General features: G+C 61.6%; 2 protein-coding genes and 1 long non-coding RNA gene across 8 annotated transcripts in view; 2 read left to right on the top strand and 1 right to left on the bottom strand.

The window, feature by feature from the left end:
* The window catches only part of SAP30BP (SAP30 binding protein), a 38,798-nt gene extending 32,897 nt beyond the window's left edge, over positions 1 to 5,901 (top strand). For both annotated transcript variants that reach the window (XM_051838409.2, XM_051838410.2), the window contains 5 exons: positions 637 to 697; positions 1,108 to 1,159; positions 2,790 to 2,848; positions 4,033 to 4,117; positions 4,765 to 5,901. In XM_051838409.2, coding sequence (XP_051694369.1) covers positions 637 to 697; positions 1,108 to 1,159; positions 2,790 to 2,848; positions 4,033 to 4,117; positions 4,765 to 4,946 — 439 coding nt within the window. In that variant the 3' untranslated portion in view covers positions 4,947 to 5,901. The remainder of the gene's footprint in view (positions 1 to 636; positions 698 to 1,107; positions 1,160 to 2,789; positions 2,849 to 4,032; positions 4,118 to 4,764) is intronic.
* A 2,534-nt stretch (positions 5,902 to 8,435) lies between these two features.
* Positions 8,436 to 12,174, bottom strand: LOC138846016 (uncharacterized). Its single transcript, XR_011383355.1, has 2 exons — positions 11,784 to 12,174; positions 8,436 to 8,761 (listed from the first exon to the last, which is right to left on the bottom strand). It is a non-coding gene; the product is annotated as an uncharacterized lncRNA (long non-coding RNA).
* The window catches only part of ITGB4 (integrin subunit beta 4), a 29,045-nt gene continuing 23,171 nt past the window's right edge, over positions 11,678 to 17,551 (top strand). The window contains exons 1-5 of one of the 5 annotated variants that reach the window (XM_070060295.1): positions 11,678 to 11,796; positions 15,461 to 15,542; positions 16,466 to 16,548; positions 16,795 to 16,896; positions 17,021 to 17,225. In XM_070060295.1, the coding sequence (XP_069916396.1) occupies positions 15,464 to 15,542; positions 16,466 to 16,548; positions 16,795 to 16,896; positions 17,021 to 17,225 (469 nt within the window). In that variant the 5' untranslated portion in view covers positions 11,678 to 11,796; positions 15,461 to 15,463. Of the gene's footprint in view, positions 11,797 to 12,330; positions 12,473 to 15,460; positions 15,543 to 16,465; positions 16,549 to 16,794; positions 16,897 to 17,020; positions 17,226 to 17,551 lie in introns of those variants that run through there. The other 4 variants (XM_070060294.1, XM_070060296.1, XM_070060297.1 and 1 more) reach the window with 4 other exon arrangements.

The raw sequence follows: 17,551 nt of genomic DNA, 5'->3' as shown, positions 1-17,551 counted from the left end.
GCAGGCCGTCCCAGCCCCGCCGGGGGCTACTGTGTCAGGTCCAGCCTCCACCCAGAAACCAGTGTGTGAGCTGAGAGCCCAGGGTGCTGGGCTGGAGTGGGGGCGGCAGGATGGCTTCTTGGCCTGCTCCGTTCCTGCCACACATGACCTCACAAGTCCCAGTGTCCTCTAGTCCAGGATGAGGAAGTTGGGCCCGATGACCAGTCTCTGGGTTCTTCTCCCAACTCTGGAAAGTTGGCTTTGCACGCAGATGAGAGGGTCCGGGACAGAGCTAGCTGTATGTGGCTCTCACTCTGCAGCCCTTGAACAAGTGACACCTGGATTGAGCACGTGAGTGGCAGCGTGGATCTTGCGTGGGCCTGAGTGGCAGGCCTGACCTAGCCTTGCATACTGAGGGTCGGAGACGCCCAGATAAGACGGAGCCGTTTCACCTGACCCTGTGCTCATCCCAGCCCCCAGCCAGCAGCTCCACTTCACAGGCAGGTGCAGGCCGGAAGTGGCAGGGCCAGGCCTCCCGCTGGGAAGTTGGAACAGCTGAACAGGGTCTAGAGGTCAGAGAGGTTTCCACTCCGCCCAGGGAGTCGGCAGGGACATGGGACGAGTGCCTGCTCAGTGCCTGTTTTGTTCTCCTTGCAGCATCTATGAGAAGCTGATTCAGTTCTGTGCCATAGACGAGCTCGGCACCAACTACCCAAAGGTGGGTCCAGTGCTCAGGCTGAGGGTGGGGGGGTTCCCTGGACCCTGGGCCGGCTCCACTGGAGTTGCACAGGAAGGTCAGTGGCACAGCAGTTCTGGTTGGATGGAAGAGGCTCCATCTCGCTCGTGTTCCTTTTCTGAAGCAGTCCAGTGAGAGACACCAGTTACAGATCTGGCCGCGAAGCTCTGAATATGTAGGGCCCAGGTGTGGGCTCACTGCTCCTGCAGATCAGCTGGGGGGTGCTGAGCGGTGCATCTACCCCGGAGCTGGAGGCCCGGGGTCGCAGTTGAACCCTCGTGCTGTGACAGGAAGGCGCTCCAGGCCAGGAAGGTCTATGGAAAGACTCAAGGGAAAGGGGCTTGTCACCTGACACTGCCAGTTGATCGTGGCTTTGACCTTTTCTTTCTCAGGATATGTTCGACCCCCATGGCTGGTCTGAGGACTCCTACTATGAGGCATTAGGTAACCTGCCTTCCATCTACCCACCTGCCTATCTGTCCAGCCAGGCAGTCACCCAGGCCACACGCATTCCTGAGTCTCCTCTATGTCAGAGGGCCTCCAAGGGGCTGCAGCACCTTCACAGTCTCATGAGACGGGCCCCCATCCCTGACTCACAAGGCTGTCATACAGCGAAGGAGACAGATGGCTGAGCCAGTAATCCCCGCACTGACGAGGCTTACGATGGGGAGCTGGGACAAGCAGGGATGCCTGACCTGCTGCAGGGGTTGGAGGGCTCGCGGAGGAAGTGGTGTTCACGCTGAGCTTGGAAAAGTGCAGGGGCCGGGCAGGCGTGGGCAGGATACCAGGCACAGTGGTGTCTTGAGGGCCCGTTAGGCAGAACTGGGAAGAATTGAAGAGGCTGCAGGCCCTTGAGCCGCAGGTCTATTTTTTTTTTTTTTTTTTTTTTTTTTTTTTTTTTTTTTTTTTTTTTTTTGTTGAAAGGCAGTGTGTCCTCCAGTGCCCAGAGGCTGCTCCAAGGACTAGGAGTGGGCCGCAGGAGGAGTCTTCTGTGATTCCTTTTTTTTTTTTTTTTTTAAGATTTATTAATTTATTTGCATGTCGGAGTTACACAGAGAGTGAGAGAGAGGTCCTCCATCTGCTGGTTCATTCCCCAATTGGCTGCAATGGCTGGAGCTGTGCCGATCCGAAGCCAGGAGCCAGGAATTTCTTCTGGGTCTCCCATGCGGGTACAGGAGCCCAAGGACTTGGGCCATCCTCTACTACTTGCCCAGGCCATAACAGAGAGCCAAATCAGAAGTGGAGCAGCCAGGACCTGAACTGGCGCCCATATGGGATGCTGGCACTACAGGCAGCGGCTTTACCCACTACGCCATAGCACCGGCCCTGTCTGTGATACCTTTTAAAGATTTATTTATTTGAAAGGCAGAGTTACAGAGAGGCAGAGAGAGAAGTCTTCCATCTGCTGGTTCACTCTCCAAATGGCCACAACAGCTGGAGCTGGGCCAATCTGAAACCGGGAGCCAAGAGCTTCTTCCAGGTTTCCCACGCAGGTGCAGAGGCCCAAGGACTTGGGCCATCTTCTACTGCTTTCCAAGGCCACAGCAGAGAGCTAGATCAGAAGTGGAGCAGCCTGAACTAGAACCGGCGCCCATTTGGGATGCCAGCACTGTAGGTGCGGCTTTACCCACTACACCACAGTGCTGGCCCCTAAACCGTAGATCTTAGCAGTCCATGGACCAGATCCTGGCCTGTAGAACTGATTTGTTTGGCCCACACTCATTGTGTCTTGTTCCACTGAATTCATTTCCAACACTTTACCTAAAAATTTATAATTCCAGTTTCTTGGCCAGTGGGATTGTACTCCCCTTTGGGCCTGCATTCCCAGGGAGGACTGGTCAGCCAGAGGTCAGTAGTAGGTGACCCTTCTAGGTGGGCCTCAAGCCCTTGAGTTTAAGGCCCCTGCTCCACACCAGCTTAGTGTTAGCACTTCATCTGGCTTAGTGCAAAAGGACGCTAAGCCCACAAGGGTCTTCAGTTCACTGAACAGGGCGGTGGGGCAGAGTGGGCTGGGCCCCTTTAGCCAAGAGCTGCTCCTGGGCTGCCTCAGTCACAGCCTGTCTTCTCTCCCTAGCCAAGGCCCAGAAGATCGAAATGGACAAATTGGAAAAGGCCAAGAAGGAGAGAACCAAAGTAAGTGGTGACAGGCATGCTGGGTGGGAGGGCTTGGAGTGCACACAGCTGCTGGCTAAGCCCAGGGTGCCTGCCCACTCTCACCACACAGGAAGGCTCTGAGCAGCCTCGGCCACGCCTGCTGCACTGGGCGGGTGCTGGCAGCCCAGCCCCTGTGGCTCAGCCTGCACACACCTCCTGCCACTCTGCTCTTGTCCTGCTGTCTGCTGCATTTGTCCTCTCTCACCTCCCTCCCGTCTTCTCCCCCCACCCCTCGCAGCTCAGAGTCCTGTGGCTTTGTCTCAGATTGGCAGTGCCCTCTTGACCTGACTGGAGGGAAGTTTCCTTCTGAGAGTGCAGGGCCCCAGCTTGCTGCAGTCTGTGTGTTTCTTGGCCTCCAGGACTGACCGTGGCTTGCCTGGGTGCTTTCCTGTAGGTCACCAGTCTGATGGCCAGGTGACCCCTCACTTAGGGTCCTGGGTACCGCTTCTTCCCCACCAATGGGTCCCTTGGGCAGCATAAGTTTGGCTGTGAAACCAAAATGTTCTCTGGACACTATATTCTCTGTCACATCTCCAAGAGATAAGTGCTGGGCACCAGGACACAGCCTCTCCCGCCTGTGGTTTGGCCTGACCCTCCTCCCAGCAGTGCAGCCCCGGGGCACCCCCGACTGCAGGGCCTGGGCTGGCTGGCAGACCTCTCGGAGGCTCTGGTTGCAGGGAGGACTGTGGCGCTAGAGCAGAGGATGACTGGGCTTCTCCGTCGTAGCTGTGCTGCGTCTCCTCCTGTCTCTTTCCCGCTCCTTCTGAACCCCAGGCTTAGTGCAGGGACGTGTCTGCAGCACCAGGGGACAGGGGCGTCCTTGCCCTGTGCAGGCAGGCACCGCCTCCTGGGCATAAGGAGGAGGGGCCGGGCTAGAGGGTGAGGGGCATGTGAGGGGCAGCTGTGGCCGGGAGTGCCAGGCCTGTGTGTGCCAAAACCTGGTGCTGCCGGGAGGGGTACAAGTCTGGAAAGCTGTTTTAGGAGTGGTGAAAAGTCCCTTTGGGCCTTCCTAAGCATTTCTCCCGCCCCTAGATGGTCACACAGAGTTGATTTTCAATGCTTCCTTTGTTTGGTGCCAAGCGCCTGTCCCTGGGGCAGATGGGTGGCGTGAGGAAGTGGGTTCCCAGCTTTGCAGGGGTCTCACTGTCTTCTCTCCCTGCCAGATTGAGTTTGTGACGGGCACCAAGAAAGGCACCACGACCAACGCCACGGCCACCACCACCACCGCCGCCAGCACGGCTGTCGCAGGTACGAGGCAGTCTGTCCCAGCTCCGGCTGCTCTGCTTCCCGGCCAGACCCAGACGGAGCACGGAGCAAGGGCTGTCTGGCTCGTCTGGCAGGCAGACACCTGCAGATCCGGGCCACAGTTGGGCCTGCTGTCTGTGCTTTTTTTTTTTTTTTTTTTTTTTTAGATTTATTTATTGAAAGGCAGAGTTACAGAGAGAGAAAAATCTTCCATCCAGTGGTTTACTCCTCAAATGGACCACACGGCCAGAGCTGGGCCAGTTTGAAGCCAGGAACAAAAAACTTCATCCGGGTCTCCCACGTGGGTGGCAGGGGCCCAAGCACTTGGGTCGTCTTTCACTGGTTTCCTAGGCACATTAGCAGGGAGCAGGATTGGAAATGGAGCAGCTGGGACTTGAACCGGTGCCCATGTGGGATGCCGGCATCCCAGGCAGTGGTTTTACCTGCTGGGCCGCAGCACAGGCCCCTGCTGTGATGTCCTCTAAGCCCCAAGTGTGAGAAGCAGCCTTGGAGCCCGGGTCGAGCCCCATCTGTGCTGCCCCTCGGCTGTCTGGCCAGGCTCACTCATCTGTCCCCCGCCCCCGGCCTGCGGGAAGGAGGGTGGTGCTTTCTGAGCCAGCTCGAGCGTGACCGCCTTGCCTTGTTTCCAGATGCCCAGAAGAGAAAGAGCAAGTGGGACTCCGCCATCCCCGTGACGACCATAGCTCAGCCCACCATCCTCACCACCACGGCCACCCTGCCAGCCGTCGTCACGGTCACCACCAGCGCCAGCGGCTCCAAGACCACTGTCATCTCTGCTGTGGGCACCATTGTGAAGAAGGCAAAGCAGTGACCAGGGGCCACTCTGGAGCCGGGACTTGACTGAACTGTGCCCCCAGTGGCCGCTGCCCACTGGAGGGCGCCACACTGTACATTGCGAATCCTGGAGCCTGCTCCCAGGGACCGTGAGAGGGCCTGTGCAAGGCCCTCGGCCAAGGAGGGGGCGCTGTGGCCAGTGTGTCTACATACCACGTGGGGTCTGCCGCCTATTAAAGCGCCACGTTCGCGGCCTGGCCTTTCCTGCAGGCTGCTACGTGTGGAAGCCCAAGCGCCCCTGCGCCTCCTCAGTGGGGGTCACTGCCTCGGGTTGACGGTGGGGTGACAGAAGCCTGTGGCACTGCTGAGCACAGCCAGGAAGTCACCCTGGTTCTCCACGCCTGCCTCGTGGTGTGGCAGGTGGGAGCCCAGGAGGGGCCGAGGCCCCGTGTGCCCCCACCTGCCGCTCGGACCCGACCCCAGCAGGGTCTCAGGGGAGGTGCAGCCGAGCGCTCCCCAGACTGCTTCTTGACATCGGGCTCTGGAAGTCAGCCAGGTACCACACGCCTGGAGTGAGACCCCCGGCTGCGCAGAGGGAGGCGACGGCACCTGGTGCCCAGGCAGCTCGGCCGGCAGGGTCTGCACGCAGCGGAGATGAATCACCTCCTGGCCGGGCTGGCGGCGGTGTTGTTTGTGTGAGAGCCGCCCCAGGGAGGGCCGGCCACCCCGCCCTTCCTCTGTTGTTATCTCTGCCCCGCAGCGCTGGGCAGCACCAGTGGACACTGGGCTCCTCTGGGGCTCAACGGCCGCCCCCGGCCACGAGTCTGGGAAAGACTGCTTCCCTTCCTCCGGCGGAAGGGCCGGGTGTCAGAGGAGGAAGCCGGGCTGCGTCCGTGGAGCAGGTGGAGGAGCTGCCCGGTGCTGTTGTGTGGCCTGAGGAGTGTGGCGACCTCTGCCCTGAGGGCCCCAAAATAAAAACCGAGTCACAAGTGCCCCTTCTCCGCCTGGTGGTGACTCTGCAGTCCCAGGACAGCTGCTGCCCACTGCTGTCCCCGGTGGCCGGGGCTCTGTAGATCACAGCCGGGAAGCGGACGGAGGTGTGGTGGCGTGTGCTGCACACGTCTGCTGGCCAGTCCAGTTTCTGTTGCAGGCCCAGGGGAGGAGCTGGCCAGGGCCGTGGGGAGTTGACCACACAGCCGAGGCCGGCCCCGGTCGGTGCGCTCTGTGAGGATGGACGGGACCTAGAGTCGGGCGGTCCCGAGCTGGAAGCGCTGTCACTCCCTGTGGGAAACGCGAGTTGGCTGCAGGCCCTTTGGTCCCTCTGAACACCCGCAGTGTGAAATGGCGCCACACCGGATTCCCCGGCTGCTGAGGGTGCAATTTCCACCCAGAATGCCCTCCCTCACGTCCCCCACTCCCAGGGCCCCTACCCCCTCTGGGTGGTTCCAGTCTGGGTGATGGCTTCGTGATCCACGCAGGCCCGCAGCTGCGCTCTGTCACTTCCCCAGTCCTGACCTGTTACACTGCCTGCATTCCTGGTCTCCCCTTAGACGGCAGACCACCCCACCCTGCCACACACTCCCCATCCATGGGAGAGTCCAGACGGCTGTGCACAGGCGGCCACCAGCTCTGCCACCTCCCTACCTGTCAGGGCTTCAGCTGCCCTCACCAGCACGGCCCTGCTCCATCCACACCTTGGCACAGGGCCCCTTCGTGCAGGCTGACCCCCTGCCCACCGCCCTGGCAGTTAGGGTGCTGCCTCTGCTGCTGGCGCTCCTGCCTCAGGGCTGACACGTCCCTGCCCTGTCACCGTGGCCTGCATAGCAGCACTGAGACAGCTGGTGTCTCCTAGTTGGGAGCAGAGACCAAGCCTTAAACAGCGCTGTGCCCCCAGGTAGCTGGCGTGAGATGAGCACCTGGTGATTGGGCAGACAGCGGAGTTGCTCTGTGTTCCCTCTGCTGCTGTCACCGCACTGAGTTCCAGACCCTCAGGCCCACGCTCACCGCATGCCTCGACTGGCTGGGTGGTGCACTGGCCGCCCTTAAGCCTCAGCAGTGGGTACTGGGGCGAGCAGGGGAGGTCTCTGATTCTAATTTCTACATGTTTGGAATCTATGATAGATTTTTTTAAGGGTTATTGGACCATAAAAGAGTACAAGGAAGGACTCTGTGGACAGGTTGGGAGTGATCCTCAGTAGAGATTAGATGAAAGCCAGAGTGTGGGACGTGCCTTGTGTGAGAGGAAGTACAGACGGGAGAGATACCAGAGTGTGAGAAGGGAAGTCCCTGGGTTGAATTCGAATTGGAAGGACCAGTCTCGGGGTGGGCATTGTGTCTCAGCCAGTTCAGCCACCACCACTTGAGATGCGTAACAGAGGACCGGTTCGGGTCCTGGCCACTCCATCTTCCTGTCCATCGTCCTGCTGGTGCACACCCTGGGAGACAGCAGAGGATGGCTCAAGGACTAAGTCCCTGCCGACCATGTGGGAGACCACATGGAGTTCGGGCTCCAGCCTGGCCCTAGCAGTGGGCATTTGACAGTGAACCAGCATATACTCATTCTCCCCCCACCCCCATCACTCTACCTTTCAAATAAATGAATGTGTCTTTTGTTTAAAAGGCAGAGATACCTTCCATCGGCTGGTTCACTCCCCAATGACCACAGTGGCTGGGGCTGGGCCAGGCCAAGACAGGAACCTGGAACTGCACCCTGGGAGGCAGGGGACCAAAGCACTTCCCAGGCACATTAGCAGGAGCTGGATGGGAAGTGGAGCAGCCAGGACTTGAACTGACGCTCGTAGGTGTGTCAGCCTCACGAGCAGTGGTCTAACCCACCGTGCCACAGTGCCAGCCGCAATGAATGTATCTTTAAATATATGTATAGAGTTTATATATACATGGCATTTCCTTCTCTGTGCCATCAGAAGCAACGACAGCCAACAGCAGCTAACGTACATGGTGGCCAGACCTTGATTACTCACACAAAGGGCTCCTTGGGGAAGGGGCTGGTCCAGAAACCTTAGGGTTTCCCCATAGCCACACAATGATGCTTGAAGGTGAGGAGAGAGTGACTACGATGAATCAGAAATGAGAAGATGGACGTCCTTTCCCCCTTGGTGACATTTAAAAGAAAAAGGAATGTAAGAACAAACTCCTTACTCTGAAGCTGTGAAAGACTGAGCACCCCTCTTTCAGGTCCTCTCTTCCAAGATGGCAAAGAGCAAGAACGGGGGCCGCTGCCGTGGTGTAACTGGGAAAGCCACCACCTGCAGTGCCAGCGTCCATGTAAGTGCCAGGTGGAGTTCTGGCTGCCCTACCTCCAATCCATCTCCCTGCTACTGCACCTGGGAAGGCAGCAGAAGATGGCCCAAGTCCCTGGGCCCCTGCACCTGCGTAGGAGACCCGCAAGAAGCTCCTGGCTCCTGGCTTTGTGTTGGTCCAGCTCCAGCTGTTGCGGCCATCTGGGGAGTGAACCAGCGGATGGAAGACCTCTCTCTGTGTCTCTCCCTCCCTGTAACTCTGCCTCTCAAATAAATAAATCTTTATTAAAAAAAATAAAAATTATCCCTTCTGTGCTGTTGATGGAATTGTGCAATGGAACAGAAAATAGTACGGCAGTCCTCCAAAAATTAAAAATGGAGCTCTATGATCCAGAGGTCCCAGCGCTGGGTCCATCCTAAAGGAGGAACACATCCATGTTCGTAGCAACATCACTCACAGAGCCAAGAGCTGGGAGCAAACCAAGCAACCGTCCGCGGAAGGGCACGTCGGCAGAACGTGCGCTCGCCAGCAGTGGAGTCCCACGCAGACTTCAAAGGAGAGCGTTCCCGTCCAGCTTCCGCATGGATGGACCTGGAGGACACGAGGCCAAGTCCACGGTCAGACAAAGAGCAGCCAAATTCATAGACAGGAAATACAAAGGTGGATACCAGGGGCTGGGGGCAGGGAGAGGGAGAGTGGCGTTATTGGGTACATTTTTCAAGAGGAAGTTTGTAGGGCTGGCACTGTGGCATAGCAGGTTAAGCCACTGCCTGCAGGGCCAGCATCCCATATGTGTCCCGGCTGCTCCACCTCCGATCCAGCTCCCTGCTAATGCACCTGGGAACACAGCAGAGGACACCCAAGTCCTTGGGTCCCTGTACGCATGTGAGAGACCTGGAAGAAGCTCTGGGCTCCTGGCTTCAGCCTGGCCCAGCCCTGGCCATTGCAGCCATCTGGGGAGTGAACTAATGGATGGAAGATATCTCTCCTTGTCTCTAATTCTCTCTTCAAATAAATTTTTTTAAAAGGATGATGTTTGGGGGCACCGGGTACTAGTCCCGGTTGCTCCTCTTCCAGTCCAGCTCTCTGCTGTGGCCCAGGGTGGGAGGGCAGCAGAGGATGGCCCAAGTGCTTGGGTCCCTGCACCCACATGGGAGACCGGGAGGAAGCACCCGGCTCCTGGCTTCGGATCGGCGCAGTGCTGGCCATGGCAGCCATTAGGGGAGTGAACTAACGGAAGGAAGACGTTTCTCTGTCTCTCACTGTCTATAACTCTCTCATTGTCTAACTCCGGCCAAAATATATAAATAAATAAATGGATGTTTGTACTATGAATGTTCTTTTTTGTTTGTCTGATTTTATTTATTTGACAGATAGAGTTAGACAGTGAGAGAGAGAGACAGAGAGAAAGGTCTTCCTTCCATTGGTTTACCCCCCAAATGGCCACTACGGCCGGAACTACGCCGATCCTAAGCCAGGAGCCAGGTGCCTCCTGGTCTCCCATGCGGGTACAGGTGCCCAAGCACTTGGGCCATCCTCCACTGCCTTCCCAGGCCACAGCAGAGAGCTGGACTGGAAGAGGAGCAACTGGGACTAGAACCCGGCACCCATATGGGATGCCGGCGCCGCAGGTGGAGGATTAGCCAAGAGAGCCATGGCACCGGCCCCTTTTGTTTGTTTTTAAAGGTTGATTTATTTATTATTTGAAAGTCAGAGAGAGAGAGAGAGAGAGAGAGAATATTCCATCTGCTGGTTCACTTTCCAAATAGTTGCAATGGCCGGAGCTGGGACAATCCGAAGCCAGGATCCAGGAGCTTCCTCCGGGTCTCCCACACGGGTGCAGGGGGCCACTACAGGTGACAGCTATACCCACTGCACCACAGTGCCACCCCCCGCCATTCTTCAACCCCAAAGAATTATCAATTCGGGCTAGGGTTACCAGTAAACGCTAAAACCATCCAGTGGAAGCTGTTGGGAAATAGGCAGGTGATAAAGCATTGTCAACCCCGCAAGTACTCCCCCCCCCCCCCCCCCGCCAAAGGCAATGACACAGAGGTCTTCCATCTGCTGGTTCACTCCCCAAATGCTGGCAACAGGCAAGACTGGGCCAGAAGCCAGGAATTCAATTCAGGCCTCCCACATGGGCGGCATAAGAATTGTGGCTTCGCTGCACATCCCTGGAGCCCTGTGGTTAAAGCCGTGCACTCCAGGGAAGGCCGAGTTCAGAGAGGGTGGGGGGAGGAGACACAGAAAGCTCATCGGCCTGCGGGTTCACTCCCCAAATGGCTGCAGTAGCTGGGGCCCGTGAGGCCAGGGCTGTGCCAGACCGAAGCCAGGAGCCCTTGCCCTGGAAGCCAGCCTGACTCTGACCCCAAGGAGCAGAATGAGACAGTGGGGTTTTATCTGTTTACAGTTAACATGGAGGACAATGACTCTTAACCCTGGGGAAGGCGGTGTGAGCTACGGATCCTCTTCCCAGCAACCCCACAATCTCTCCATCAGATGGGCCTGAGTTGTCACATAGCTCAGAAGGTCACGCACCTTCTCCCCAGGTTCACCTGCAGCCTCCCAGCTACAAATGCCTGGACTCCCAGAAGCCTGAGGGATCCCATGTTGTCTTAGCAAGGCCTCCCCCGGGAGACCCTCTCCAGCCCTGCCTCACGAAGGGCTTTGCTATGACCCCTCCCCCAGAGCGGCTGCTGATCCCAGCGGGCACTGAGCCCCGCCCCCGGGCCTGGGTCCTCCCTGTAAGAGGCAGCTTCAGCCCCTCACCTAGCAGGATGTATGTCACCCAGCCCAGCCTCCACCGGCGGTGCTGGCAGACCCAAGTCCCTCGTGCAGGCTGCGTCCGGCCACCCTCGGTTCTCCTCGCCCAGAGTGGACTGGGCACCTGCTGGAGCAGCTCGCTTCACCCCCACCGGACCCCCTGCCAGCCACACTCCCCAGACCCAGGAGTGAGCCTCTGGGCACCTGGCCCGGGCAGAACGGCGCGCAGATGCCCGGGCGACACGGCCGCGTGACCGTGGCTCACACGTGTGCGAGCAGGACTCCCTGGTGACCATGGCTCACACGTGTGCGAGCAGGACTCCACAGTCGCTGCGTGCAGCCCCGAATCTGTTTCCAGCTGGGGACGCCGAGGCCCGGGAGGCCGAGTGACAGCGCCACGACGCTCTCCTGCGACACCTGCCGCTTTCCAGGCGCCCTGCTCGCCTTGGCGGGACTCGGGGATGGCTCTGCAGGGCACCCACCGTCCAGGGCGACGATCACGTTCAAGCCAAGGTGGCAAATGCTTGGGAAAGGCTGGGTGCCCAGGCTAAGGGGACACACAGTGCCACCTGGGGTGCAAGGAGGTCAGGGAAAGGCCCCTGGAGCAGGTGACGGAGGCATGAGGGTACCAGGGTAAACCTGGCTAAGGCGGCTCGGAGCTGCGTGGTTAGCGGCTGCCGGCAGCTTCAGGGCGGCCCAGCGGGGCGTAACCAGCAGCCCTGAGCCGGCCTGCCCTGGGACAGGGCCGCGGGCAGGCTCACGGCTGTGCCTCAGCTTGTCACGGACTGCAGCAGTTCGCTGAGTGCGCTCCACGCCCGCGCGTGGTCTCTGCACGGGAACTACTCACTTAGGAAGGAGGTGTAAGTAGCTGGCTCAGGCACACAGGCGACCACCTGCTCAGACCTCTCTCCGGACACGGCGTGGGGGCGGGAGCGGGAGCCCGAGAGAGGGCCCGGTGCAGAAGAGAGCGGAGCTGGGACCTGGGGCAATCCCCGGGCCCATCCCTGGAGCGGGGAGGGCGCCGCGGTGCGCGCAGCGGTGGCGTCGCGCCGGTCGGCCGGCGGGGCACAGCCTCGCGGTGGCTCGCAGCTCAGGGGCTGGGGGCTGGAGGGCGCGGGGCTAGGAGGCCGCCCCCAGCCCGAGCCAGCCTGGGCACCCGAGCCCGGAGCGCGCGCCCGGGCTGCTCTGGACAGAGAGGACACGGCTCCTCCCTCGGCCCCCGCCACCGCCGGTCGGGGCGCGGGGCCGGCGCCGCGGGAGCCGCAGCCCTTTCCGGGGGGCGGGCCCGGAGGCGGCGGCGGCGGCGGCGGCGCCCGGGCTCCTGCCCCGACAGGTGCGTGCCGCGCGCAGGAATGCGGCGCTCCTGACTCACCAGCGCCTCCTTCCTACCTGCAGCCCGCCCCATAAAGCGCTGCCCGCTCCCCGCCCGCCGCCGCCCGCAGCCCGCGCCCCGGACCCTTGGGCCCGCTTGAGCGCCTGCAGCCCCCGGCCGCCGAGCGCTCAGTCCCGGCGGGGAGCGCGCGAGTCCGCGCCAAGGTAGGTCCAGTGGCCGGCTGGGGAGAGCGGGGACAGCGCAGGGCACAGATCCGCACTTCCCCAGCCCCCAGGGTCTGCCCGGGCTACCGGAGCCGGCGAGGAGTGGGTGCCGTAGCCTGGGCAAGCCGCGCAGGGCAGCTGGTCGGGTTTTGTTTCTTCTTTCCCTTCCTGAAGTCTGGCAGGCCCTGCTTCCCTCTCCGTGCTGCCCAGGGCAGGTGCCCTGCCTGCCCGGCTGTGCCCAGGGGCAGTTGGGAGCAGAGGCCCCAGGGCTCCCAGAGAAGGGGTCCTCTAAGACCCTGGGCGGAGGTGGCTGGAGTTGGGTGTGCAGGGGCAGTGGGCCGAGGAAGGGGCCGCAGGTGTGCAGGGCTGGGCCTCTCTGGGGTTTGCAGAATAGCTCGGGGCCAGCACCCTGCCAGGCAAACACAGGGTTCTGGGTGTGGTGCCGCGGTCCGTCTGGGCCGAGGGGAGTCCCTGCCTTTCCTCTTGGCCAAGCCCACGCCTGCCCTCCTCAGCTCCAGACCCTTCCTCCAGGAAGCTCCCTTCACTTCCCGAGCGGCCCTGAGGTCTGCAGCCTCCAGTGCTGGCCCCTTTCCCAGCTGCTCGGCCCCGGGGGTGACCCCATGTGGCCCACGGGCTCCAGATGGCCCCCACGGGCAGGAACAGGGCTCCTCCTGTCCCCAAGCCTCGCTGAGCACAGGGACCGGGCACAAGTGGCATGGCCGTTGCTGCCCCCAACAGAGCTGGAAGCAGAGGCTGAGGGTCTCCCTCCCAGAGACCAAGAGGGGGCAGCAGGGCAGGGGTGTTTTTCTCCCAGGGCCTGGCTTCCCCACAGGTGACAGAGCGGCCGAGGGGCCAGGGACCACCAGCAGCTCTTAGCAGCTGATGGGGAGGGTGAGGGAGGCCCTGGCAGGGAGATGGGCAAGCAGGAGGGAGGTTTTGGGGGGCAAGTGCAGATGTGCTGGGGGGCGGCCAGGGGGGTGGGAGAAGGAATGGGGACCTCTGCATCAGGGGGGGTCACGTGTGTGTCCCTGTGTGGGGGACAGCGTGGCAGTCGCATCCCCCAGGGACCTCCAAGTCCCTGCAGCCCGGTGGGGTCTGGGGCGGCCTGGAGCGTGGGTGTCCTGCGTGCTTGGCCCAGCCCATGGTGGCCCCGACTTCCCATCCACTTTTGTGTAAAATTGTTTCCCATTTAGGCAACTGTGTTCAAACGTTGTAAAGAGGAGTTGAGCTTCCCCGTTGTCCTGGTGCAGCCCAGTGGCTGCAGGGTGGGGAGGCCCTCGAGCCTGGTGTGCCTCCCCTCCCGTCTGGGCTGTGGGCATCACACAAGCCTCTCTCCGCTGTGGGCTGCTGTGCGGATTACGTCACAGTCCTGGGGAGTTTGGGGTGCACGTCGCTGTCATGTACACCGTGTGCAGCCTGTGCATGTGGGTGTGAGTAAGAGCTGGGCTTGGCCCCCCGGTGCCCACACCTGCCTGGCTAATGGTGCCCCGGGGAGGCCTGTATTGTGTAGCATGTGGGTGTGGTGCCCATGCCCCAAGGCTGTGAGGAAGTCATTTCCCCCAGGAGGCTGGGCTGCCCGGCTGCTGGCTCTGCCTGTGGAAGAGCCCAGAGCTGCTAGTGGCCTCCTGGGGGAGATCCGTCCTCCGAGGGAGGGGACTGCGCCTTTCTGCCCTCCACCCAGGCAGGGCCTCTGCAGCCCTGTAGGGACCTCAGTCCCCCCTCCCCCCAGGCCCTGGCTCTGGGGCTGCCCTCACCCTCCCAGGCCAGGGGCTGAGAAAGGTTTCGGGAGGGGAGGGCCGGCGGGCACAGCCCCAGATTGGGCCACTGGGAAGTCTGAGGCTCCTGGCCTTGGCCCTGGGCTCTGCGGGCCTGGGGGGCCCTGTGGGCTGCCGGCTTCTCTCCTCCCGGAGGCATCAGGCTGCTTAGCTTTGGAAAGTCCTCTGGGCTGCCTGGGCCTGCCTTGGAGCTCACTGATGAGCTGAGGGTTTCATAGCGAGGCGAAGAGTGACAGGGGCCCTGGGCTGGCTGTCTCGGTGTGGGGGAGCAGGAGAACTGCTCAGGGCCCCCAGAAACTCAGCCCCAGGGCAGGTGGAGGTGGGGCGTGAGGCAGGGGGTTCAGACCCCATGGCTAGAGAGGCAGAGCAGAGCCCAGCCCCGGGCAGCCGCTCACCCTAGGGCCCTGGTGGGTCAGGACGGAGGGGACCCTGTCAGGCTCACTGGGTTCTGAGAGGCAAAGCAGAATTGGCCCTGCCAGGCCGGCACCGCGGCTCACTAGGCTAATCCTCCGCCTTGCGGCGCCGGCACACCGGGTTCTAGTCCCGGTTGGGGCACCGGATTCTGTCCCGGTTGCCCCTCTTCCAGGCCAGCCCTCTGCTGTGGCCAGGGAGTGCCCGGGAGGATGGCCCAGGTGCTTGGGCCCTGCACCCCATGGGAGACCAGGAAAAGCACCTGCCTCCTGGCTCCTGGCTCCTGCCATCGGATCAGCGCGGTGCGCCGGCCACAGCACGCCGGCCGTGGCGGCCATTGGAGGGTGAACCAACGGCAAAGGAAGACCTGTCTCTCTGTCTCTCTCTCTCACTGTCCACTCTGCCTGTCAAAAAGTAAAAAATAAAATAAAAAAATAAAAAGAATTGGCCCTGCCTGCCCCCGGGGAGGCTGGCACCAAGAGACCTGGCACGGAGACAAGCCGGGGGCCCAGGGTCCCCAGAGGCCAGAAGGGGCTTCCCCGGGCAGGATGCAGGCCTGGGAGTCTCTGGGGGCCAGAGGCAGGAACGGCAGGGCAGGGGGCGAGCAGTGGAGGAGACAGGAGGCGGGAGCCCCGCTGGCCATGCTAACCACTGGAACACTCAGGGCCTCGGCCTCCACACCTGTGCAGTGGGACTGGCTGGCGTGGGCTCTCCCGTGGAGCATTGCGGGGGTCCTGGGAGCTGACAGCCCCGGCCAGGCACCGTGTAGAGGCACCACGTGTCAGCTGTCGCTTTTCTGCAGGAGATGGCGAGGCCGCGTCCCAGCCCGTGGGCCAGGCTGCTGCTGGCAGCCCTGCTGAGCGCCTGCCTCCCCGGGGACATGGGTGAGTCCCCTGCAGCCCCTCTGGCAGGAGACACTGCCCTTTCTCTCTCAGCCGTCCAACAGCCGACCCCTGGAGAACGTGGAACTCCGCACCCCGCAGAGGGGGCATCGTGACAGGCTGGCCTGGAGCCAGGGAGGAAAGGGGGGGTCTGAGGATGGAGGAGGGTGGGTGCCTCCCAGGAGGTGTCGAGGCCTCCAAGAGGGTGCAACGCTTGAGGGAATGGGAGGGGAGAGAGGCGTCCCCGTGGGCAAGTGGCTCGAGCCGGCGCCTGCATACTCACGTCAGTTGCGGTGGCTTCGGAAGCTTGAGATAGACCATGCTGGGGATATTACATCAGGAAAACAGCAAATCCTGCACTCCAGGGCTTCCCCTCCCGTACAACATCGTCTGGGACCTTGGAGACCACCTACTGTGCGCACGTTGGGTGCACATAGTAGGTCCTTACTGTGATTTTTAACTGAGTAGACCAAGAGGAATCCAGTAACCCTTGGGGAAACTCTGGGGCTTAACCGCATTCATTTCCTGAGGACCTACTGTGCGCTGGGCCATGTGTTAGACACCAGGAATATAAGTCCCGGAGGAGCTCAGAGAGCCGGGGAGGATTCTGGGACTGGAAAACATAAGTTGTGATGGGGGAGACAGTTAGGGACAAGGGGCGTGGCCAGGGAGGTCAGACCGGAGAACCTGGCTCAGCACCCCGGGCCTCCCCTCTGGACATGGACGCAAGGTTCCAGGTTTGCGAGCTGGCTCTGCTGGCTCCTAGCAGTGCTACCTGAGACAGGCCACATAGCCTGAGGCCTCTCCTTCTTCCTGTGTAAAATCTGGAGAGAGCCCCCACCCCTCCCTGGGGAGGATGCAGGTGGGAAGGGCTCTGGGCCCTGCTGGGACCCCTCCCCATGTGTCTGCCCCGCCCCCGCCCCCAGCCAACCGCTGCAAGAAGGCCCAAGTGAAGAGCTGCACAGAGTGCATCCGTGTGGACAAGGACTGCGCCTACTGCACGGATGAGGTGGGCAGCTGCCGGCCAGGGTCAGCCTAGGCCATCGCGCAGGCGCAGGTGCCCTGCCTGGCCACGCCCCTTCCGTGGCTCTGGCCAAGTCCACCTCTGCCACACCCTCCGCCCTGCCCTGGGCCAGCTGGGTGTGGGAGAGGCAAGGGTCAGGAGCCCCAGGGGAAGTGCATCTGAGGTTGGGACAGGCGGGGTGGGGTGGGGGATGGGCGCTGCCCCCTGCTGACCACGTCTGCTTCTGGCCAGATGTTCACGGAGCGGCGCTGCAACACCCCGGCCGAGCTGCTGGCGGCCGGCTGCCGGCAGGGCAGTGTGGTGATCATGGAGAGCAGCTTCCAGATCACAGAGGTGCCTGGGGGTGGGGCCCGCGGCTGTGGGGCGCTCCCCACGCTCACTGGGGGGCTGGTCTGGGGGGGAGTCCCCAGGGCCTCGGAGTGGCCCTCCAGCCCGCGGTCGCCTCCCCTGGGTGCAGGAGAGCCAGATCGACACGGAGCTGCGGCGTAGCCAGGTGTCCCCCCAGGGCATGTACATCCGGCTGCGGCCCGGCGAGGAGAGGCACTTTGAGCTTCAAGTCTTCGAGCCCCTGGAGAGCCCGGTGGACCTGTACATCCTCATGGACTTCTCCAACTCCATGTCCGACGACCTGGACAACCTCAAGCAGATGGGGTCGAACCTGGGTACAGCGGGCGAGCGTGGGCCACTCAGGGCAGCAGGGGAGGAGCCCTCGGCCGGCTGGCAGGGCAGCTGCTGGGAGGCCGGGGCTCAGGATGGCTGCACCCATCCCACAGGGCGAGACAGGACATCTGAGGGCTCCCCAGGCCCCCATCTCGGGGGGGGCCCAGGCCTCGGGACTTGAGGGCAGGCCCAGGCCTGGCGGGCACCTGTGTTTGATCTCAGCTCTGCACGCAAAGCGTTAACCAGAGAAGGCCCTTCTCCCTCTTCCTCCTCCCTGTCCGCGTTGGGGTGTGGGGTGCAGCCGTCCCCTCTCTGTCTTGCTGATGCC

The sequence above is a fragment of the Oryctolagus cuniculus genome, chromosome 17, assembly GCF_964237555.1.
Source record: "Oryctolagus cuniculus chromosome 17, mOryCun1.1, whole genome shotgun sequence".
Classification (NCBI taxonomy): Eukaryota; Metazoa; Chordata; class Mammalia; order Lagomorpha; family Leporidae; genus Oryctolagus; species Oryctolagus cuniculus.
The sequence above is the reverse complement of the archived record's forward strand: the minus strand, read 5'-3'. Positions and strand labels throughout refer to the sequence as shown.